Genomic DNA, 23,792 nt, shown 5'->3' with positions numbered 1-23,792 from the left:
GAGGTGAATGCATCGCTCTACGCGTTTGTGTGTATGTGTCTGAGACAGGTGGGTAGTTTTGGAAGGGAGAATCGTAAGCACTGATGAGTGTCATTAGTTTTACATCAGTATTTGTTTTGCATCTTACCGCTAATTTACAGTCTGCACTAACTGCCTGCACTTCCTGCGCTGTACTTCTGTTGTTGATGCTGCATTGATGAGCCAGCCTCAACTTGAAGTAAGCGCCGCTGTTTGTGAACCCTGGTGATATCGACGTTGTGTGTCAATATCTCTACCCTCCCACATTACCTCCCTGTGTTTCCCCAAGGGTCAGGACATGTGGAGGGGAAAAAAACACAGCTCTCCCACATCGATTGGGGCCCATTAACGCAGGCTGAGAAAAACAAAGCCTTTCATCACGTCTGAGATGTTTAGGCAGGGACTTACTCAGACTTGCTCTACACAGGTCAACCCTTCTCTCTCGTTCCGATATTGCTGTCTCAAAGAGGACAGAGCATAGCTATTATGGGAGTTCATATGTTGTTTTTTTTTCTTCAAAAGAGATATGTGTCATCAAGCTCCTGTCATTTCTTTGTGTTTGTGTTTTCTTTTCTTTTATATAAAGACTGAGGAGAAAACAGTGAAGCATGGACAAGGAAAGCAGCAGGGTCAGATTTTGGTTTACGTTTGATCCATTTCTTTCTTAACAATCTGCCTCTAAATGCTGGTATTTGGTTTCTTTAAAGAAAAATATCCATATTAATGCCAAAACCAAATAAGCATATTCAAAGCAAACACTGTGTAACGCAATAGAAATAAGAAGGTGTGCCGTTTTGTCTGTTTAATTCACTTCGGTAGAACGACCTTCAAATACAAAATCAAAATCTTATCAGTAAATGCAATATTTTTTTGCAGCTTCCTCAGAAAACGGTTGATGTATTCGTTGAACCCAAAGACGATGCCACTTTGCAACTTTTTTGAAAAGACTGAGGAAAATTAGTGTGAACGCTACTTGAGAACAAAGAGAATACCTAAGAAATGAATGAATTATGAGTCTTGGGAATGTCTGATGCACTGTTTGAAGTTGAGACATACATGGGTCTTTGAGACAAAGATTATGCATGTCTGACTTTGGACCTTACTGTGGCTTTTGAATTTCATGAAAACTGGCTTTGTGGTGCCGCATATGTGGCCGCTTTTGTTTATGAGAATTATTAATTATACAGTGAATACTTTTCTTCCACTGTTATATTATTAAGACCAAAAAAAAGCAGTGAATGTAAAAAAAAGAAGAAGAAGAAGAAGAAATGGATAGAAAAGAAATGCACAGTTTAAAAAAATTATCTTGGTGTGCAGGGTGTAACAGAGGTTAAATAATACAAAATCTACCAGAAACTAGATTTAATAGTTTCATGGCCATGGCAACGACTCTTTGTAATCTAGAGTTAAAGCAGCCAGTTCCATTCATAGCAAGCTCATAAAGTCATGAAGCCAGCTCTCCATACTGTAACTGTTTTTGTTGTTTCCTTTTTATTGAAAACAAATCTGTTTGCACTTAATTTACAGTAGGTGTAGTATAACAAATATGTACAGTGTATAACAAAAGTGTGTCAAAGGCTTAAATAAATGTAGCATTATGTCTCACATGAGTGTGACCCATTCATCTCAGTAATCAGGAGCAAATATGACTACTGTAGCTACTGTAAAATCTAAAATATGCTGCTTTAACTTCCAGGATCACCTGAATGTGAAAGGTCAAATCTAACACAAGTTAGCTAATGAAATGAAAGACGATAAAGAAATAAAGATTTCTTTATTTCTTTACTTTTAATTCATTCTTTTCATTAGTGATGCTTAAGTCATTTGGGTTAGTTTGAAGATTCTAAAAGCAGTGATAATTTCTTAAATATGGCTGAAAACGAGCCAGAATAGAGAGAGGATGTCAGTGCTGGTGACAGATTTCTGCGAGGGTGGGGTGGAAGAAAACAGTGCAGATCTTCCTGCACCGTCTTTGGGTTTGTGTGTGTTCTGTATGTTTCTGAGTGAGCATAAAAGAGTGTATACTATACGCGTGTGGGTGTGTGTGCATGGCTGCTCTTTTGAAAGTGAAAGAGCAAAGAGAGCTGCACCTGCAGCTTCTATCAAACAGTGGAAAGCTCCTTTCAGCACAGCTTTAATTACAGTCTCTGCAGCTCTGCTCAGCTCAGACAAGCCGGTCTCCACGCAACCAACCAAATGCTCTCACACATAGCCGCCTTCCTCTGCTCGAGACCGGCCTGATCCCTAATCAGCCGCGGTGCCACTCTTCATCGATCCCCAATCAGTTACAGTAAAGGGGACTCTATGGAATCCCCCATGCACACTTCCCCTCCACCCTTTCCCCCCCTTATTAGTCGGTGCCCTTCTTTCATCGATCATAAATCAATGTCACTGGTAGCATTGATCGTCAATCACCCCCAGTGACATTATTGATCTGGCTACCCGCAGCCCTGGGCCCACATTGCAGCCCGGCTCTGGCATATTGATCCTCCCTCAGATACAGTATTGAGGCTTTTTATTGATAATTCATTTATTGTGCTGTAATTTCATTTTCTTTCCTGTCCATACCGTTGTTACTGGAAGCCCCTACGGTGGAAACCTAGTTAACAGACACACTGCCTTTTGTGTGCTACTCTAACTGATGTGGCTCTTTCATTTGCAGCGTATTTTCTGCTTATGTTCAAATGTTGTTAGCAATTCTCAAGCACGCTAACCTAAAGGTTATATAAGCTTATAATAAAGAGAACCAGAAGTTTGGGTCTGTGGACCACCAGGGAAATTCTCCGAGAGAGGCAAGATGTTATTTAAAAAAAACACCCAGCATCCACTATTTCTTCAGAGCTTTATACTAGCCAATAATAGAGAACTGTTTGTAATGCACTCCTAGTGTGAATTTGAGTAACTTTGTTGAATGTCAAGCAGAGAAGTGCTGAAAAATAACCCGCTCAGCAAAACCTCGCCTTGATAAATAAGCCTACATTTTGCTGTATATGATAACGAAAGGTGTGTAAAGCTGAGTAAGATGCTAATATGCATTCAGGCTTAATGCTAGATATAAGTGATGAAGCCTTCACAAGAGATTCAAACCTCCCCTCACAGAACAATAGAGTATATGATACATTTTAAGGCGTACTGTCAGAGCTTAAAGTTGATTTATTCTGATTCTGATCCAGTGTCATATATACTGAGAAATATTTGCTGTAGGTCTGGTAGATGGGCAGTTCAGTTGAATTACAAAGCGCTGTGTGATTCATCTCTATAGATGGGAGTTTTCACGGGTCACTGGAGGCGTTGGCAGTGTTATAATACTCTGCTAACAGGGACAGAGCTAGTTTCGCTGTCTGCCCACACAGGCAGTGACACAGAGCGTAGAAGCACAAGTCAACCCCCACAGGCAAAGTCCGGCAACAACTGCTCTTGTGTCCTTCTGCCACAGCCAAAAAAGGGCAGTTTCACACGCCAGAACTTGTTTCACACCACAAGGTCAAGCCAGTGAAGGCTTATGTATTAATTCCCTGGACAGATGGATGGACAGAAGAAATGTTCATTTTTAGACTGGGTCAATATTTTAATGCTATTGTTTATCTTTTTCTGAAAGTTTTAATAAAGAATTATTATCCCGATATAACCATATAACCTTTAAAGGGAAAGTTCACCCTACAATCAATTGTACATATTTGACCTGAGGCTTGTAGTGTTGTCGATCCATCTAAAATATTTTAAACTGTGAAGCCCAGTGTTAAAGTTATCACAGATGTCTTCTTCTTCTCTTGAATATAATAAATTTAAATAGTAATTGTCACATGGTGCCAGAAGTACCAAATAATACATTTTAAAAATTTTGTTGAAATGTCTTTCAAAACATCATGCTTTAACAACGTGCTAACCTTATTTACCAGAAATCCAGAAATCTTTATTGTGAACAGTTTATTCTAGAAAATTCCAAAACTACGCCCAGCAACAGTGTGACTGAAGAGTTAACCAGCCAAGAGAATGGTTGGCAACCAGCGATTGTGAGGGAAAAATGTGTATTCCCGAACCAGCTGGAAAGTGGTTACTGGGTGACACAGAGAGGTTCCTAAACCACAACTTTCTGATTGCTTTGGTCACTTGCAGCCACAGTCACACGTAGTTTGCATAGAAGATGCCAATTTGTCTGCAGAAACTCAACACTTACTCTCTAAGCTGTAGCAAAACTTGGAAAATTATGATGCTAACTAGAAATGGAGAGCATTCACCTTTAAAGCAAAAGGTGTGCCTTTGAAATCAACACATTTCAAATGGTGCAACTTTTACTTTGCAGACGAACGGTCTCGTATGTTGCACATTTTCAACACTCCTTCGCAAGTAGTTTGAAAGTATTTGCAGACAAGTCTGCATCTTCCACACAAACTACTGATGACTCATAACTAACCAACCAAAGTAAATCAATGAGGTTTTCCGTGCAACATTGTGCACTTCATTGTGACTGATTTTAGGGACACATGATTTCCAGGTGGTTGCTGACCAGTCTCTAGACCTGTGCAAACATGCCTTTAGCATTCAGTTTTATAGTGATTGCCAGCAACCACTCACATCTAGTCAGGCAATACACATTTCTCCCTCACAGTCATTGGTTGCCAAATGGGCAACCAATGACTAGGCCCGTGGGACTGTAGCCTACCTGCAATGTAAACATTAATGACATCCTTCATCAGCTGAGCTGTAATGTTAGTTTTGATTGGCAGATGCAAAAACTAAAAGAAGAATTCATTGAAAGTTCTATGAAACTTCTCACACCGGCTTACTAGTGCTTTGAGTTTCATACATTATAGCCAAAAAAAGGTAGACATCACAGCAGCCGATGTCTCCAAAGCTGGGTATCTCATACAAAGTCAGTTTAGATGGCAATACAGGCCAGTGGAAAATTTGGGGGTGAACTTTATCTTTAAAAACCCAGACCCAGAAGATTCTCATGCATATTGTAAATTATTTGAAAAATAAATCTAGTCTGTTCTTCCAAAGCTTGCTTCATCAGTTCAGTGGGGAACAAGTGATGTAGCTTTTTGAAGAGTACAACACATCATTAATATCCTTAACACCAAGGTCTATTTTTCCCACTTATAGATTTATCTATCTGAAGTGCTGGCTTAAGTTGCCTGGTGCATATTTTCTTGGATCTTATTTCAGATCCACTCTACAAATAGTCATTTTAATCTCAGACCCTGCTCTTACGTTTTTTGTGGCCACTTTTACTGTAATTGCCACCCTGGCCAGCTGTATAAAGTTGGTAGTGATATTGAGACCTACTGCAGAAACAAAGATGTTGGCAGTGTAGAGCAGCTTGTGTGGCTTTAACATTAGAAACATCTGCCACTGCCACTTAAACATTGCAGCTGACTGCAGGACCCAGAAGCACTCAACTATGCCATTTGGACCGAATGCAGTGGGGACTGTCTGCCTGTATAAATGTTATTTCAATATACGGATGCAGGATTGTGAGCCATTCATTAGAGCTGGCAAACACACATAAGCATAACTTCGACTCACTCACTCACAAACTTCTGTCTGCACTTGTTGTTTCTAGTAATTTATTTACTCACCATGGCAACCTTAGTGTTGGGAATAGCAAGTGGAATTAGCTGATTAAGCTAAAATGAAGTTCTCGTTACACCGGTACATCAGAGCTCGTCTCCCAGGAGTCAGCGAGCAGCTGGAAACCCCTCCTCCTGTTTGGCGCTGCACTGCACTTGTGGCTCTCAAATTTAATGCAAAAGCAGATTAATCCAGAGTCAGTACTTGAAGTGCAATTATATTCAACCCATATTTTCAGCTGCTAAAATAATTACAACTCAGTGTTTAAGCAGAGTATTGTTCACCTTTCTGTTAGATCATTTCGCATTGATTTCTGCATATTCCTTGGCAATTGCATTTTGTATTCCCATTACCACGAGATGGTTTCAGTCGATTTGAGTTGTCTGCGCTGTTAGAGACTGACTCAGTGCCAAACCTACATGGAGGTCGTCTCATCCATCAGCTTTGTTTATTTGTCTAAATTTGGTCTGGATTCGGTGCTCTGCAGTGGATGGATAGATGGATGGACAGAAGAAAGAAAGAGAAAAAGAAAGGGAGTGAGAGATGCAGACAGGAGATAACTACGACAGAGAGAAATGCAATTGAGGGAGATGGACAAAGAGAGTGAGAGATGGATTAGCATGTCAGAGACTCCCTACATAACATTACTCTTGTTAAGTGTGCAATAGCTCATCGATCAGGCTTCTACCGCCCGCATGCAGGGCTCTTCCCTCCATTTCCCTTCCCGTAATCCATAATATCATCTCAGACCAGAACTGCATGGCGTGCTGCAGAAGCCCTCTATGGAAGTCTAAGCAAGCACTGATCAATAGCCATTGAGCATGTGTAGCAGATGCAGGATGAGAGGCAAGCTGTTGTTGACATCCTTCTCCCTATGCTCATCCCACTCAAAGAGATGAGCTATACAGTATGGATCGGAAGAGTGAAAACTGGACTGTGCCTGTCACTTCTAAACTCGGTGAATCTCTCCCCTCTGTCTCTTTCTGTCACCATCTCCTCTTGTCTCGTTGTCTGTCTATGACACTGTATCTGTCCTTCCATCTATCTCCCTTTCCTCTTTGTGTCGCTCTCTGCCATGCCTTCCTCTCAGCGCCGGCTCCATTTATTGGGCCGTGTCATTGAGCCATGTGTGCCGTCCCTGTCAGCAAAACGCCTGGCAGACTGTCTTCATTTCCATGCTGAAGGATGCAAGGCCAGCATGGCAGTTGTGAGAGCTATCGACTGGGATCTGTCAAAGCCCTCCCTGTAGGAAAGCTGTTCCCGCCTGCCTTCTAGGTTGGCAGCCATTCTGAGGCTGTCTGTTTGACTCTGACAACAGCGACGTATATGCAGCACTGCTATAGTTTTGTTCTGTGACCCTGCTTGTCCTATCCACCTGTCATATGTTTTTCTAGCATCCTTTTATCTCTCTCCAGAATAGCGTCCCTTTCTAACGCCTTCTGTTTTCCTCTGTGCCTTTCTATGTCTCTTATTCTCTCTCACTCCCACTCTTATTCTTTCTCTTCCCCATAAGACACAGCCTCCTCAGTCTGGGCAGACAGGTCAAGCTGGCTGAAGGGAATCAGACAGTTGTTGATCCAATTAGAGATCCCCTCGAGCAGCATCAGAGTAGAGCAGAATTCCAATAAAATACTGTCCTCTTTCTGCCTTTTCCATGTTCTCCCCTAACATGTCCTTGCAGTAAAACACAGTGAGCCTTCCTGAGACTTTTCTGAGACCCGTAGGAACCTTTAGCTAAAGTTGTCATTGAGAAGTCGAGAGCTTGCTTTCACTGAATCTTTTCAGGCTGACATATTTTGGTACAAGTGGCTGAACAGTTCCCTCTGTTTGCCCTCTTTATTGCTTTGGACACTCTGAGAGCAAAGCAAGGCCGGCCCAGTTTGACTCCAAACCCTTCTTAGAGGCCTCTTTTGTAACTGTCTTGATGGTGAAAAGCTGGCTGTTTCACTGAGCAAAACCTTTCACACAGCCCCTCTGCAACTATGGAGCATTCCTGCATTGATTTCACCATTCAGGCCAAACAGATGTACAGTCCAATTCAGAGCACCAAATGAATGTACAACAGGCCGAAATTGACGTGTTATAATACATGTACTGATTTGCATTCATAGATCAAGATGTTTTTCAGCTGGCTTTTCAAGCCATCCGGAGCGCACAAGCGCTCTTTGTCTATAGATAGAGAAAAAAGCCACTGCGCTTGTCTGCAGTCAAAGAGCTGATTTCGACCAGATGCAGTCCCATAGGAAACAACTGTAACAGCAATAATTGCTTATGAACATAGCGCTAATAAGTGAAAATTTCAATAAGCTTTCATTTAGATTTCTATTGTCGCTGTTATTTACACAAGTGCATTTTCATGCCTCTGCTGGTTCGTTTTGTCTGTTGGTAATGCGTCTATTGATGTGCAGAATGCCATGACTATCTTTTCAGAGCCAAATGCACATTGAGGAGCATGATTGAGCCAAGGCTATGATCAAATGAGGCTGGCAGCACAGGCATCTTATTCTCACTAAACTGCTCCCCTTTCATGTGCGTGCATGATTGTGGTCGGTCTTGGTGCGCATATTTCAAAGCCCATAATGCATGTGCGCATGTCCGCAGCCACCCCTCGTTAACGTGTTTACCAGTTCCTACAGCAACCCACATAAAAAACAATTAGGGGTTCCCACGGAGCACCTTGTTAGCGGCAGTTGTTGACCTCTGACCAAAACTACTTCGTCTTTTTCCCATGATGTCGAATCATTAAAGGGGCAGTAAATTAGTTCATAGCAAGAAGCCCCCGAAAACACATATTCTGGAGCCAAAGTGAATTAGGCATTACTTGAAGCCTTTACCTTAAAGACGCAGGATCAGCAAGCTGGAACGTAGTCGGTGGCCCAGTTTGTTCTGGGCCGTGCCAGGGATGACGCCGTGTGGCGAGAGGTCTAGAAGGGTTTATAGCCTGGCACTGGCTTATTCTGCGTATGTGTCTTTGGCTATTTCTGTGTGTTTTCAAAGGTTATAGCAAAGAGATTTTAAGGGCAGGAGGAGGGTGTGTGTTTCAGGGCTACAGAAGGGTGAGTGTGTTCACAGGGAGGGTGGGGTGGTGCGAGGCTGTTGATCTTGGGCTTGAGTCTTAAACAAATGGGCTAGTTCGCTGTGGGAACTGGGGATGTAGTCACTGGGGGAACGTCAGCGTGCTCTATGTCAGATTCTCCAAATTTCTCCAATAGCTAATTATCTCCCACAGCGCCAAAGGAGAGGTTTGGAGGAGCTTTTGTTGTTTTTCTCCTGTAGCGTCTCATGCGCTCTCCCTTCCCTGCTACTTTTTCTTTGGCTGACTGAAAAGTTTGGTGCTGTAGTGGACCCTAAAGGCACAGAAACACAGTAAATTTCTTTTGCTGTTTTTCCAGAGTTTGTTTGCATGCATTTAGCCCCATAGTACCCCTTTAGCCACATAAATGCAGACACACGTCCGTAAGCTCCACAGCCTTCATCTCATTTGCATCTCAGACATCTCCTGTAACTAACAAAAACATATTTTCAGCAGCAACATTCCTGGCATGAGCGAAAATTAAATGCAAAAGCAAATCATCTGATTAGCTCATTAACGCCTCGGCCTTTCCTTTTTTTTTTTTTTATCAATTTATCGCCTGACAAAGTCGCTTGTCATGAGCTCACTTAACTTCAGGTTGTTTCATGGCTGTCACTGCCTTGTCAGTCTAGACAGAAGCTTTTTCTCTCCTGTCTTGTGATGCTGCATTATTATCAGGACCCAAAGCACCTCTAACATCTGGGAGTAGAGATTAAAGCATCAACAATTCTCTCGGTGTCATCTCTGACATGGCGTGATGAAAGGTCCCTTTGCTCAGCCTCCTGCAGACAGCCCCCATCATTGGCCAGTGTCGTCACAAAGCCTCCGTGTCACAAGCTGCCAGGCCTGTAATGTGAATGCGTTGACAGGAGAGCCGTCAGCTCTCTCCTAAGCCACCAGGTGCAGAGCAGCATCGGTTCAGTGTTTGGACAAACTTGTTGGCGCTGTGTGTACTGTACTTTTGCTGAACTGTACAACTCTCCCAGGGTTTGATCCTGGTTTAGGTTCACACTCTAATTCTCTTGGTCAGCCATTTCCCTTATCTCTTTCACCATCTTCTCCTTTTGTTGTTTCATGTTCTTTACGCTTTCTGTACTCCTGTGTTTCTGCTTGTTTATACAACTGTCTCCCTTCCCCTGTTTCATCTCCCCAGTCTGTGTCTTAAGAGATTCCGATCTCGCTGACGCTGACTGAAAAGGGGACGGACACTGTGAAGACCCCCAGATCCCCAGCCAAGAGAGCCGCTCATTTCTCATGTTTTTTTCCCCCCTACTCTTTCTTCTTCTCTCCAGATGGACTGTCTTCAGATTTGCTTTTCCTCTCTGCACTATCTCATCAGGAAAGTCATCTGCCTGAGCCAATTTTTCCCTCTTTAGGTGCTCACCTGCAGCACGAGTGTGGGAAACTGCCCTTTCACAAGTTATCTTTACACAGGCTTAGGTTATCGCAACACTTTCATTGACCTTTCATTGGTAATTATGCATACAAAAGGCTTTTGATGCAGATACAGCTTAGATGAGGTCGCTCTTCAGGGGGCTCTTTTCTTTTTTGTTTTTTTAATGTGTATAATGACAGCTGTTTCATTTTCAAGCCATCCTTTATTTCTGCTGATGCCAGCTCTGAAGTTAGAGCATCTATCAATCCTCTGTAACGGTTTCATCTCGGGGACCCTTAACCTGCCCCTAGTGTTTGCACCGAGAACAGCACAGTAACGTCTATATCAGCCGTTTCTCAAACCATGCACCCCAGTGAGGTGCTCACGCTGATGGCTGCTGAGTGGAAAAAGACATAAAAATTTCAAATAAAAGAGGAGATGGCTGTTACAGTAAAACACGGAGGGATTATGCGTCAGGAACAGGAACGCCTTCTAGAAATAAGCTTTGGCTGACAGAGCGGTCCTGTGTTACCATCTCAGAGGTATTTACAAGAGCGATTACTGTGATTATTATTTCAACAATACCTTGCAATGCTCTTTCATAGGCTGCCAGCCGTTGCAAGGATAGGGAGGGCCTGCCAACATCACCGGACTGGGAATTTGTGTAGGAGCTCCATAGGAAGGCAGAGCGGAGGGAGGGGGAGGAGAGAGAGAAAGAGATGCAGTGGTAGAAGAAGAGACAAAGGACACAGTTCAAAAGGGCTTCTTTCTTTTTGGAAAGGTCGCACAATGCACTTCTGCTAACATGATTTTGTCCTTTTCTCTCTCTGCAGCTCCCACGGAGCCTTTGCTGTGCAAATTTGCCGACGGAGGGCAGAAGAAACGCCAAAGCCAGAGCAAGTACCCTCAGAATGGAAGGCCGTGGCACAGAGAAGGCGAGGTAAGATGTTACGCCAGTGTTTATTTTTCTCACTCGCAACTGGAAAAAAAACTCTTCCACAGGGTTTTGGTGTAGCACAATTCATGAAATAGTAAATCACATAAAGATTTCTTCAGCAAATGCCTCTCTTTACATACACCTCCTTTAGGTTTGCTGGTGATTTAAACTATATTTTTATATATAGATTTTATCTCACTTGGAAGCTAAATTCACAGATAAAATAGCAATAAAATTGAGTAAATGTGCTAAAAACTATATAAGCTGCTACTCGGATGAGTTGACAAAATAACACCACTCACTTACACTCCACTAACTACTGTAGCACCACATCTTTAGATGACCATCTGAGGTAATGGTATTTCTAAGAAATGGCTCCACCCTGCTCACAAGGGATCACAAGAAGTTGGCTACAACATCTGGCAGTATGTAAAGTATTACCGCCTGCCATTTGTATTTACTATCATGTATGGAGATGTTTCAAAAAAAGAAAAGAAAAATAGCCCACATATCGATCAAACTGTCTCCAGATGTATATGTGCTGTCATGTAAATTGCATCTCAAGCCTCACTGAGTGCATATATTTCCACCATACAGCAGAATGCTGGGAAACCTAAAACTGGAAACAGTATGGTAACATGTAGAGACGAGGTTAAAATCTTTTCTTAGACTACCAACGGGATATACTGGAAAGGACGAACAGAGGAGACAAGTACGCGACTGCTTTAGACGGGACTATATAGAAGAGAGAGAATGCACACACACACATGCAGCTGCACATGCTCAGTCTGACAATTGTGCTGAAACTGCAAGTTACAGGAGACGAGGAAAGATGGAATGTTTGTCCTTCAAGAAAAACTCCATACGTCTTAGTGTGTGCTGCAGACGCAGTTTGTGAGTATGTGTGAAGAAGTAGGTGGAGGATACAGTTTCATCTCTCATCCAAGTGATTTCTTCAGCTCAGATTCATGATTGTCAGAAGATTGCCTCCTCCTCTTTTTAGCGATGGTTGCTCCCTTTCCACATTCAAATGGCCTCCTTTACTCCCCGCTCAAACCAGGAGCCATACCTGCCCAGGATGTGTGCACGTCCTCATCATTGAAGGAATAGCCACTGGCCTGTAGGTGGATGAGGTAGCTCTTCTGTGTTTTGCCATGACTACATCTTTCACTGTGTTACAAAGCTTGAATTGCAGCCATTCTCCAACTCTCTGTGAACAATTATCATGGCCATCGACCAATGGTCATGACAACAATCATGAAACTGAGCTCATGGCTCACTGTTAGTCAATGGTGCTACTTTTGGTGGTTATGCAACTGAACTGTTTATAAGGTTGAGGAAAGCTGCAGTCAGCTGAGAATGAAGAAGTCTGTTGGACGAGTGAGGAAACATTCCTCCCACTGAAAACACTTCGTCCAGATGAACAGAATCAACTTTCCGGGATTTCCTTCACTGAATTATTGAGCATGCATCAAGACGTAGGTGTTGTATTCCCTACACAGGCTCTGTGTGTGTGTGTGTGTTTGTGTCTGTCCATCACATGTTCAGCAGACCTAACACCTATAAACCAATGAAGCGTGTTTCACCTAAATCACATTGCTACATCCCCTCAGGCCCACACATTGACAGGTTGGCAGGGTCAGCTCGGTTGACTTAAGGTAAAGTGAGATGACTGTGTATGTAGGAGTGATCAGATGCTTCCTTTTAAAGGAGACGGATGCAGCCTAAATAGACACAAACATTTATTCATTTTGCTATAATGCATTCTTTGCATTGCATACAGACACTTGACCTTCGACGTGATATATTAGCCTGTAAAATATGTTTACTAATTCGCTTTACCAGGTCCTTGGATTTCTCTGTGATAATTATTGTGCCTTAATTGCTACACTTTTGAAATTACAACACTAAAAATGAACATTTTGGACAAATATGTTTGCTAATTAGTGTAAGGTTTTTAGCAGATTGGGTTTTCAGCATATCTCAGGGCTTTTTAAACAAGAAGAGACTTGAGGAAAAAAGGAAAAACTAGAGACTCAGAGTTTCTTAAGAATTCTGAGTTCACCCAGAGGCTGAGCTAAAAGCTCATAAGAAGAATATTTACTTAGTTTTCTGTCCTTCAGAGTCAATTCAAAAAAGATGCTGTAAGTGTCTCAGCATGAAACTTTCACTATTGTCGTCCCGTACCTTCCTTTGCATCATAACCCTCTCCTCCCCTCCGCAATCCACAAAAAGTGAGGTATAAATGTGGGTTTAGGGAGGCTTGAGCTTCGGTTACTTTAGTTTTTATTGTTTTAAAGCTGCTCATCAAATTTATGTGTTTGAACATAATTTCACTCCAACAGATTTCCCAGAACCCTGTACCAAGAAAATAAGTTCTGCAGATTTACACCCACTGCATGCATCCAATATTAAAGCCTCTTGAGAATAAATAATTGGTTTTTGTATTGATTCATCTCCAGTTTTTTGTGAACTGCATTTTTCTGTGTACATTCTGTGGCATTTAAAGGCACCTTTGTGCTTTATTTCATTTTCTGTCAAACTTTAAGTTTGGAAATCGTAGAAATGCCACCCTGTTTTATCAGTTCTGAAAAAGACTTGAGAAATGAGAGCAAATTAAAAAATATATCTTCTTGTATTGTCTTAAAGCATGATTGCGTAATTAGTTTTTCTATTTTAAGCTCAGACCAGCTAAAAAAGTATTTGAGAATGAGGTGGTTTAATATGAAAACGACTGTTTGGTTGTAAAGACGACATCGTATAGAGGTTAAACAACAGCAACATGATGCAGACTGCTGACCTAACATTCGCTTTGATACATTATGCTGATGTTGAGAGCTAATAATAGACCTTTGTGCTTACATCTGGTAAGAATAGGCATCTATATAATCTTGACTTTGCTATACAGTGTTGCTTACAGATTTGGGAGACAGAGGCGGCAGACTTATCATCATTCATGGCAGGTCTTGGGTCGAGGAAAGGTATACTGCTGTATGGGCTTTGTTTCACATCTGTGTCTTTGCTGAGCTCCCTTGGGATGCCAGCAACAGCCAGAGTTAGGTGACCTTACAGTTTTCTTAAGAAAATCTGTTCTTCTCTACAGACTGCATTTACACGTGAGTCACATCCTGTCCAATGTTTGGGTGATTACTCAAAGCATTATACGGTGCTCGTTACTTTTCTTAAAAATAATGCTGTTTGTTACTTGATTATTTCCGAGAGAAAGTCATTAGTTATACTACTTGTAACGTTACCAGCGTTACCCAAAATGTACTGTCACATAGTTACGAGTTGTTTTTAAACCTTAGGCTACAGTTCCACATGCAGATGAAAATCCCTGTATTATTGAGGGAGTCTGCAAACACTCAGCTTTAACATCACTCTGGGCTCTTTGCTAGTTTTTTGTTAGCATGCTGTCTGTGCAGATGTTTGCAAAGAGCCTGTGTTGTGTTAGCTGTATAATGCAGTTGTTTCTGTTGTTAGTGAAGTCTGCACTCTACCACCGTGCTCTTGTCTTTTCCTGTGGTATTTCCAGTCCTCAAAAGTTGTACATCCCTCCACCGTTTTCTTCCTCCCTGCACCCAAACCGAAATCAACTTAAGGAAAACAAACAGTTTTGATAGAAGAAATTTGTAATGAACCTTTGTTTAGTACAGTAATCCTGGTAAATGACTGCATTACTGAAGAACTGTAATGTGATTACAGTAATGCATTACTTTGGAAAGCATTACAGCCAACATTGATCACAATGCAACTCAGATCACCTGCAGATAAAGTCTGGTTGATCTAAAACTGTGATACTGCAGTGCATTCTGCGTACATTTACACTTAGAATAAAGTGGATGGCCCTTAGAAGCATGTGTGTGCCTCTGTGTGGTCATTGATCAGCTGCGGGCAGGGGAGATGGGAGATGGCCATCACATGTTAGTCTGTTTATCAGAACTGAGGCCATTCCTCACTCCGCTCCCTGTGGCAGACAGATGAAGCGAAGCAACAGCCTACGCCATCCATTACTGTCTCTTCCGACATGTCTCTCTACCTTCTCCTTCTACAGTATAGATCTCACTCTACCGACATCTTTAGCTTTCCATCACTCTTCCCCCTTTTCCTCCACCCATATTTAAACACTCCCTCCTCACAGCTTCTTTCTCTTCCATTTTGTCTACTGTCTCCTCTTCCCGTGTTTGAAGTCTTCCCAGATCCCACAGCAACATATGGAGAGAGAAAGAGCAAGTGACTCACTGAGACTAAGAGAGAGGGAACACATTGCATGATCAGTCAGGAGTTACAAGGGGTTGAGTGCTGCAGGGTGGCTGGTGGTGAGGATTGAGAAATATATGACAGATTTTCTTGTAAACTACCCAAAGTGGGAGTCTAGAAAGTGCTGTCTCTCGCTGTCTCATGCTGACAAACATATTAGTCACTGAATTTTTTTCTTCCACCACACATTCACGCGCCTAGCGCCATGGGTGCTCATTCTTCTCTCTCTGTCTCTCTCTCTTCACATCCTAACTCTTTTACACCAACACACACTCCTACACACACGCACAAAAACTTTCAAAGTCACACTTCTCAAGCACCTACTCTAGGGGAATGAGTGTGGATGAAAAAAAAAACATCCGGCTTTCCAGTCTGTGTGAAAGCCTGACAGATGTCCCTGTGTGTGTTTGTGTGTGTAGCCACAAGGCAGAAGAAGCAAATGTGTGTATAGCAGGCAAAAAATTAAGGGAGGGAGCGGGTCAGCGTGTGTGTTCGTGTGTGAGGACACAGAGACGATGACTCGACTTGGTTTTCCTGTGGTTTTTGGAAGGGGTTGGCGGGTCATCCTTGGGGCACGGAGTGGGGATGTGGAGCTGTTTTCATGAACACCAAAAAACGTTGGGAGAATCGAGTCGAAGCTGCCCTTACTCCTATGCAGTACACGATTTATCAGATTGAGCTGGGTCCTAATTACTAGAAATATTCAGCTCGGTTTAGGCGAAGGAGCTGCCTGCAGATGCCTGCAGAAGGAAGTTCACATGGTCTCACACTTTTATCTGCACTGCTCCATATCCATGCTCTTGGACAGATTTTGTACTAGAAAGCTGGCAGGGTAAAGACTGGCTAATGTTTGCCAAACATTTTCATTCTTTTGTGCAGGGTAATGTCTAGAAAGCCTCAGGGTTGTGGTGCATCTTTGAAAACGGCTTTCAAAATATGATTTAAGCACAAGAAAATAAACACAACTAGTTGATGCTATTGAGCTGTCTTTTATTAGACTAAAATGTAACTTGGATCATGTTTTTTTTAGCTGCTCCTCCTTCATGTTGTTGTTGAGAGTTAAAAAGTTGTGAACTTTTTCAGCTTCTGAAGGGCGCCCGGATGTCAGAATAAGTATGAAAACCACTTCTGTAACAGGAAAGAACAGGTGACGTCTTTAAAACCGCTAGTGTAGGCTGTCCTCACATTTTTAACTCTGTTAAACACAATTTTGCATACATGCATTTTCATACATAATATGCTAAAAAAAAAAAAAAGCTGCTTTATTGCCATGATAAAATGCATTCACATTTTCACTGAGACTACATTAGTATAATTCATTTTGTAAACCCTAGAGCACAGTTGAAATGATATTAATGCAAAATAATTCTTCACAACTCGCTAAACTTGATAGCTTGAATTAATGATTGACTACAAAAAGAAACAACTGAGTCATACTCTATGGCTTTTTCATGAGTTTGGAGCCATCTGTCACTGTGCTACATTTTGGGATCTTACTGTGGGTACAGTAGGGCATATTTATCGTTTTACATTTACATAGAGGGGAGAACATATTCTAGTGGAAAATACATGGTACAGTAAGTCTTATTTACTGCATAAGCATGAAAAAACAGCCACTTGGTCTTCGAAAGTCAGGTCTGTTCATGGGAGCTTCTATCAGGGCCAAGCTTTGTTCACGGGGTCTGTACAGCATTAAAGTCAAGTTTTTTTCTGCAGTCTTGGATCAAGCTAAGACGGATACACAGTCTGTCTGTGTCTTTTCCTTTCCTCTCATTTTGACGGAGCCAAAAGCTAACTGCATCAGTAATCAGTCACTGGCTATGCAGGGTCCTCCGGTCAGGAGCTTCTCTGCTGTGGAATTCATCAACACGCGGAACCAAGGGCAGCACTTAGGGGAGTTATCAGCCTCACCGAGACAGCTGGCCATGTCTGCCGCTGCTATTAGCGAGCATGGGAACACACAGTCGCGCACGCAAACATGCTGACAGGCGTGCAATGCAACTCTCTTGATCTTGGATTTCATGTAAAGGGAGAGTATAAATACGTGCACAGAGACCTTTGCATGTATGGATTTACAGAAAGAGATGTTCACAGATGCAAAACCAAATTTAAAGTAGAAAATAATTACAAAGCGCATGGATTGAGTGGCTGCATTCGGCCTTTACAGCTTGGTATAAAACGTCTCTGAAAGCCTTTTACAACCAGTTGTGCAAATACACAAAATTAGACACAAAGGTCCGTCCATGCCTGGATCCCTACACATCCCTAGTTTAAGCAAGGACATTGTCATTTGGTGGAGAGTCTGTGTTTTTGCTCACTCTCGAGGGCTCGGTCCAGGCTCACTGATCCCCTTGGACCTCTGAGCCACTATTCCCTTAACTGTATAGCTCAGTGTAGGTAGCCCTCTGGGGGAACAAGGGCAAAAGACTTACAGGAAGATGGGAGGGGTAGATTAAGAGATGAGGGGAGTGAGGAACGGAGAGAGAGAAAGGAGAACACAAGATGTTGAAGAAGAAAAGGAGTGGGAGGGAGGGCAAAGTGAGGGAAAGGAAGGGCAAAAAATGAGTGTGTGTGTGTGTAAATGTGTAGTGTGTGCATGTGTGTATGCTGATGAAATCTGCCATCCTCAGCAGCCTCCTGTTAAAAGAAATCGGATTAGCTCTCCTCGGGGAGAGAACCTTCAGGAATGCAGATGAAGGATTGCGGCACACAGGTTTCTCTCCTGGACTCTAAAAAAGGGCCTCACACAATCACACGCAGACACACACTCATGGATAGGTTTGATGTCACACGCTTACCTAGACACATGTACACACACCATCACAACAAGGAACTCAGTTTTCCACTCATTCTCTTTTCTCTCCAAAGGCCATTTCTTTATTTCCTCTCATTCATAAAAACACAATGATACGTGGTTGAAATAGAAAGGGCGTCTTCGATACTAATTCACTTTGTCCTATTGACTAAGCTTTCCCTCACATTGGCTTTGTCACTTGTCAGTTTTTCCACTTTGAAATGAGATGATTTAGATTTGATTTCATTTGTTTTGGATAAAAACAATCAGGATCTTAATCAAGTTATTCTTCAAGTACAATAAATGTACAGCAAATTATCTTGGTCACAATAGTGCAGGAATATATCAACAGCATTGCCTTTGACGTACAGGTGACATACAAGTAGCCCGTACGGGGAAAACACTGTGATTTAGAGGTAGCAGAAGTGGTTAAATGTACAGAAAATTACTCTGTGACCTTCTTGAATACTTAGCTGGACAAAGACATGATTTATATAGTTTTGCCTCTGTGCATCACCACAGTGAACGTGAAATCAAACAATTATAATGCAATTGAAGGGCAAACATTCAACTTTACATCAAGGAATTTCAGAAAAATTTTCGCATGGACTGTTTAGGAATTACAGCATGACACATGTATGCTTTGGATTCGGCGGTTTCTCTCCTTGTCTGTATTTTTCCATATTGGTTTCATCTGTCCAAAGAATTTTTCCACAACTGTGCAGACTCTTTTAGATGTTTTTTTGGCAAATCCTAATCTGGCCTTCCTGTTCTTGAGCGTAATCAGTGGCTTGTTGTAAACTCTCTGCATTTACATTTGTGTTGATTGTAGACCTTGACAAATACACCTATCACCTTGAGTGTTCTTGACTTGGTTAGATGTTTGATGTTGTTTTTCCTCAGCTATGGAAGTGCCTCTGTCATCATACACTTTGTTGTGCGGTCTTTCACACCTTTTGCTCTGGCCAAGTGCGTTCCTTCTTTTTAAGAATGTAGCAGACTATTGATTGGCCACTGCTAATGGTTCTGCTGTCTGTCTGATAGATCTATTGTAGTTTTTGATTATGAGGATGGCCTCACTCAACTTCAAATATTATGTCTGCTTCATTTGTTATTGAATAATAACAGAGTAAGCCCCATGTGGACTTGAAAACTGCGTTTATGCAATAACTTTGTAAAACCCCTTGAATTAAAGTTCAAAGTCTGCACTTAAGTCCTATACAATTAAATAATTGTGGTGGTCTAAAAAGTGAAAACTACAAAAATTATATTTTTGTCCAACATATTATGGCTGTAACTGTATTTCACAGAAGTACGTTCGATCAGCAAAGCCATCGGTGTCCGACTTACGACAACATATAAACATATAAATAAGAGACACTTTAAAAGGGTGAAATGCAGCTTGAAATCCTGTCACTAAATTCATGGAAGAACATATTTTGTACACTTAGATGAAACATGATGCACTGGACTGATTTTTATAATAATATAATAGATATAATAAGTTGCACTTAAAATTTAGAGTGTGGGCTTTGTTGAGTATTGAGTATCTTTCCCATTGATCAGACTGTTTTCCAGCCACAGTCTTCTCTTTGGCTTTGTTTAGGTCATTATTGAAAAGTAGGCTTAAAACAAAAGTGTTGACCACTGCTTTCTGTGTGTTTTGCTGCTTCGCTGCAAATCGCCATTCCTCATTTTTGTCTGTCAGTAAATATCAGAAACTGGCTTCTCACTTAGAGTGAGATTGATTGCTTTTGTTGCCTTCTCCTTTTTACTACAGCAGATGACACTACATTGTCACACTGAAAAAACTGATATAAAAGGTGGTAATGTAGGACAAGTTGTCACATTTTCTTTTGCTTCAGCATTTTAATATTTCTTCCCATACTGAATGAATCTTGATAGGCCGTATAATTTGTTGTTGTTTTTTCTCTTTCAGACTGGCATGGCGTTAACATATGATCCTGCTGCAATGCAGAATGGGTAAGACTTGATCTATCCTTGGCACCAGCTAATACACTCGCCTCCTGGCTCATAGAACCCCAGTCGATACTACTGTCATACACAAAGATTAATGTAGTGTCTGCACTTTGTTACTGTTTGATTAAGGAAATCTATATGGAGTTCAGATATCGGTTTTCACTGGTGAGGTCGGGTGAGAAATGGCGAAGGGGCACTGAGTGAGAATGAGTGTGTGTGTGTGTGTGTGTGTGTCTTTGGATACTCAGATATGTGTGTTTTTGTGTCTTCATGTCATGGTGCTGTGGAAATAAATGACCCGGCGTCATGTTTTATTTTTCCCCACGGTGCTGAGACAGGAAGGAGAATGCTGAGGCTCCCCTTTATCTCCCTCTGTCCTCAGTCATTCACAGGAAGCGCCTCACTCCCACTTCCTAAACCACTTATCCTCCAGTGAGTCAGTCTCAACCAAAACACAACACTGGATGAATAGCATCACTCATTACATACGCCCTGCAATGCAAAAGCCTACTTCAGTATAAATCCCTCAACTTATGATCCCAAAGATACAAAACTGCGAGAGAAAGAGAAAAATGTGTCACTCTCAGCACCTTGAACCAGATTTTTTGGAGGGCGATAAAAACAATATACATAAATAATCATTCTCTTGAAAAGAAGAAAAATAACGTAAAACGAGTCAAATGTTAAATAAAGAAAACTTACAAAAAACATAATGCATAGTTTAAAAAAATGCTACTTTACATTTCTTACAGGTACATAAAGAGTTCAAATTCAAATTGGTGAATTTAGAACTGTATATAATTATAATGCAAATTACCCATAATTAATGCATATATATGTTATTGAGGGACTTAATTTACATGTCCTCCTCAGTGTTAATATTTGCATAAAATGTAACTGTATACTTTCAGAAACCAAAAGCAAAACGACGTTTAGAAAAACTGAAACACTGCACACGATCCCAGCGTTGGGTGAAAACTAATGTAGCTCCTTCCTTTGTCATAAACTGACCTTTTATATTTAATCAAGCTGCCAAAGTTTCCAAACTACTAAGCAAACTACACAACATCACTTTTATGTGTCATTCACATTCATTGAAATCATTTTACATTTTGCACAATCTGACATAGATAATAAAACAATGAAAACTCTGTTTTTGAGCTGCTGGTGTTTGACTCACATTTTCACAACACCAGACCGTTAAGGTCAAACTACAATGTAGTCGGCGTTGATGCTGTATGTAGTGATTTCAAGGCTCGTTACAGAATTAGTGTTGGCCTGTCCTTGGCCAGTATTATGATTTTCATCAATTGTTGCTGAGACTGTTGGACATCCCGCTTAACCTCCCAGGGGATCTCGGTGAGATTCAGCACCTTTAGATGTTCAGCATTAAAATAAAGTCTTTCAATTACACAAAGAAGGTCTCCAAGTACACAGAAAAAGATTTCCTTGACTATATCCCAGCGTTGAGTGCACTCAGCCAGACTTGGTCCACGCATCGGTAATCCGTTGCAGATATGGCCGTCCATCAGCTGTCCAGCGTATTATTATTGCTCTATTAAGTAAATTCCAGTATGAGAACTAAGCCAAATATTCAGAAGTTGAAACTAAAGTTCAAGCAAGCAGACCAAAAGAAACCACACCATGAGAAGAGTGACACATCAAGCTTGCCTCACTGAGAAATAGAAAAGCAACACAGACGGCTGTTTAATAGCAGTTTGAAGAGGATGAAGAGGGAAACAAGGCCAAGTTGTGAATGAGCATATACCATATATCTTACCATGGAGAATGGACAAGTTCATTTTACTGATGGATTCATTTTTATGTAAGGCAGTAGGAGAATATTCCTTGCATCAGACATACAGTCAACAATGCAGTGGACGTAATCGAGTCAGATGATGTTTGTCTGCTCCAGAGTTGGACGCCTATACTAAACGAAACACACCCCGTCCACTTAGAAGCTGCAGTCCTTTCTGCAGACATATGCACACCCTCTGGTTTCCAGCTGTGTGGAGAAGGGTAATGACTCCCAGCACACCTCCAAGCTTTGAAGAAATTACTTTTCAGGCCAATCAAGCAGTACTGACTGTCATGGACTTCCCTCTATAGTCACCTGACCTCAGCCCTCCTGAGCATTAAGCGCAACTGAATTTAGGTTCCTGTTTGCGCAGCCTTGAGGAGTCCCTGCTGCTCACTTACAAGTGTCATTAATGCAAGATTTGAGGCATACCAAATATTCTGTATTACTCAATAGTCTTGTACATTTTTCAGATGTTTCTATTAAAGTCGTTTAATAGCCTCGTAACATGGAACCACCCAATGCAAATAAACTAGGTATTCTCTCTACTGTTAGTTACTCAAATTTATTCCTCTGTTCCTTTTTCCTTTCGGCTCAGGTTCTACTCCTCGCCTTACAGCATCGCCACCAACCGCATGATCGCACAGACCTCCATCACGCCCTTCATCGCTGCTTCCCCCGTTTCCACATATCAGGTGGGCCATAATGCACTGGATATGGGTAGATTCTGTGTGTATGTATATGAGAGTATACTTTGTGTATTTTGTGCACTTTGGGTTGGAAAAGAGGGGGTGGGCTTCAAAACAGCATGAGGCTCTCGCTTCTTCCCTCATTGTTTCTTCGATGCTCCAGCTGTGCTTGATGACATCTGTTTCGTAGGCAACAAACACGCCAGGGATCAGAACAGAAGCGGCAAAGAAAAAGGGGGGTTTTAAAAAGGCTGACAAGGTAGAAAAAAAGAATGAAAGTATCTAGGAAAAAGAAACAGTTTCCTCTCTCCTGTAGTCCAAACCTCTTTTGTTCCCTCTCTCGATCTCTTTTTATTTTATTTTCCTAGCTTCAGCACCAGTCCTTCCACTTCCAGAGCGAACGTTTGCATTCCTCACTGCTGCGATCAGTGGAGTAATGCAACAGAACAGAGCGGGATCGTAAAAATTGGCCCTGTGATATGTCAGGAGCGCTAACTATTTTCCGTCACTGCGCATTTCATGCAACACCCTTTGCCGAATCTAAACATCAAGAGACGCTGCCACTGTGCCCTCTCGATCAGACACTATCGTTTAACATCGCCTCTGTTTGGTATGCAGAGACAGAAAGACGAGGATAGAGAGCAGGAGAAAGGAGATGAAGGATAGATAAGAAAATAGAAGAGACAGATGGAGAGAGAGAGAGAGAAAGAGTAGGTTTAGGTGATGGCGATGGCACGGCTGGGTGGGCAGAGGAGGGGTGTTGCTGAAGGTTGCGGCGCCCGTCTTTGAGGCACGCTTGATTAAAACTCTGGTCCAGTACCTGTGGTGGAGGGGCAGAGGAGAGAGAAGGAGGGAGAAAAGTGGGCCAGGGCGCGCCTCTAATCCGCTCTCGGAAGGCTTCCCAAATTGATTTATCAAAAACAATGGCCAGGCTTTTGAGGAATATTAATCCTCACAGTTTCAATATCGGGCAGCTCTGCCGCCGCTTCCTGTAATATTGCCCTTCAGCCAGTCACGGCAGGAAGGTGAGTCCTTCATCTTCTGCTCAAGTACAAAGAGGCACGGGGAAAAAAGAAGGAGAAGACAAGCCAGGCAGATATATATGCAAGACAAAAGGAAATCACTTCCTTTTATGATGAAAAGTATTGCCTTTGTAATGAAAATCTCAAGGTGCGCAGAAATGACTGTATGTGTCATTCCTCCTTTTATGTTTGTGTCGCGTTGATATTTTGGAGCTTTTGATAGAATTGATTTATCAGATCTGCAAATGACCCATACCAACAGCGGTACTCTG

The 23,792-nt window shown here is 41.9% G+C and overlaps 1 protein-coding gene across 9 annotated transcripts in view; it reads left to right on the top strand.

The window, feature by feature from the left end:
* LOC120726439 (RNA-binding motif, single-stranded-interacting protein 3-like) overlaps positions 1 to 23,792 on the top strand; it is a 289,992-nt gene that overhangs the window by 237,077 nt on the left and 29,123 nt on the right. For 8 of the 9 annotated variants that reach the window (XM_040020026.1, XM_040020028.1, XM_040020031.1 and 5 more), the window contains 3 exons: positions 10,874 to 10,980; positions 19,971 to 20,014; positions 22,408 to 22,504. In XM_040020026.1, the coding sequence (XP_039875960.1) occupies positions 10,874 to 10,980; positions 19,971 to 20,014; positions 22,408 to 22,504 (248 nt within the window). Of the gene's footprint in view, positions 1 to 10,873; positions 10,981 to 19,970; positions 20,015 to 22,407; positions 22,505 to 22,688; positions 23,565 to 23,792 lie in introns of those variants that run through there. The other variant, XM_040020032.1, reaches the window with a different exon arrangement.

This window comes from Simochromis diagramma, unplaced genomic scaffold, assembly GCF_900408965.1.
Source record: "Simochromis diagramma unplaced genomic scaffold, fSimDia1.1 OVJJ01000753.1, whole genome shotgun sequence".
NCBI classification, from domain to species: domain Eukaryota; kingdom Metazoa; phylum Chordata; class Actinopteri; order Cichliformes; family Cichlidae; genus Simochromis; species Simochromis diagramma.
Note: the sequence above shows the minus strand (reverse complement) of the source record. Positions and strands in the feature narration are given on the sequence as shown.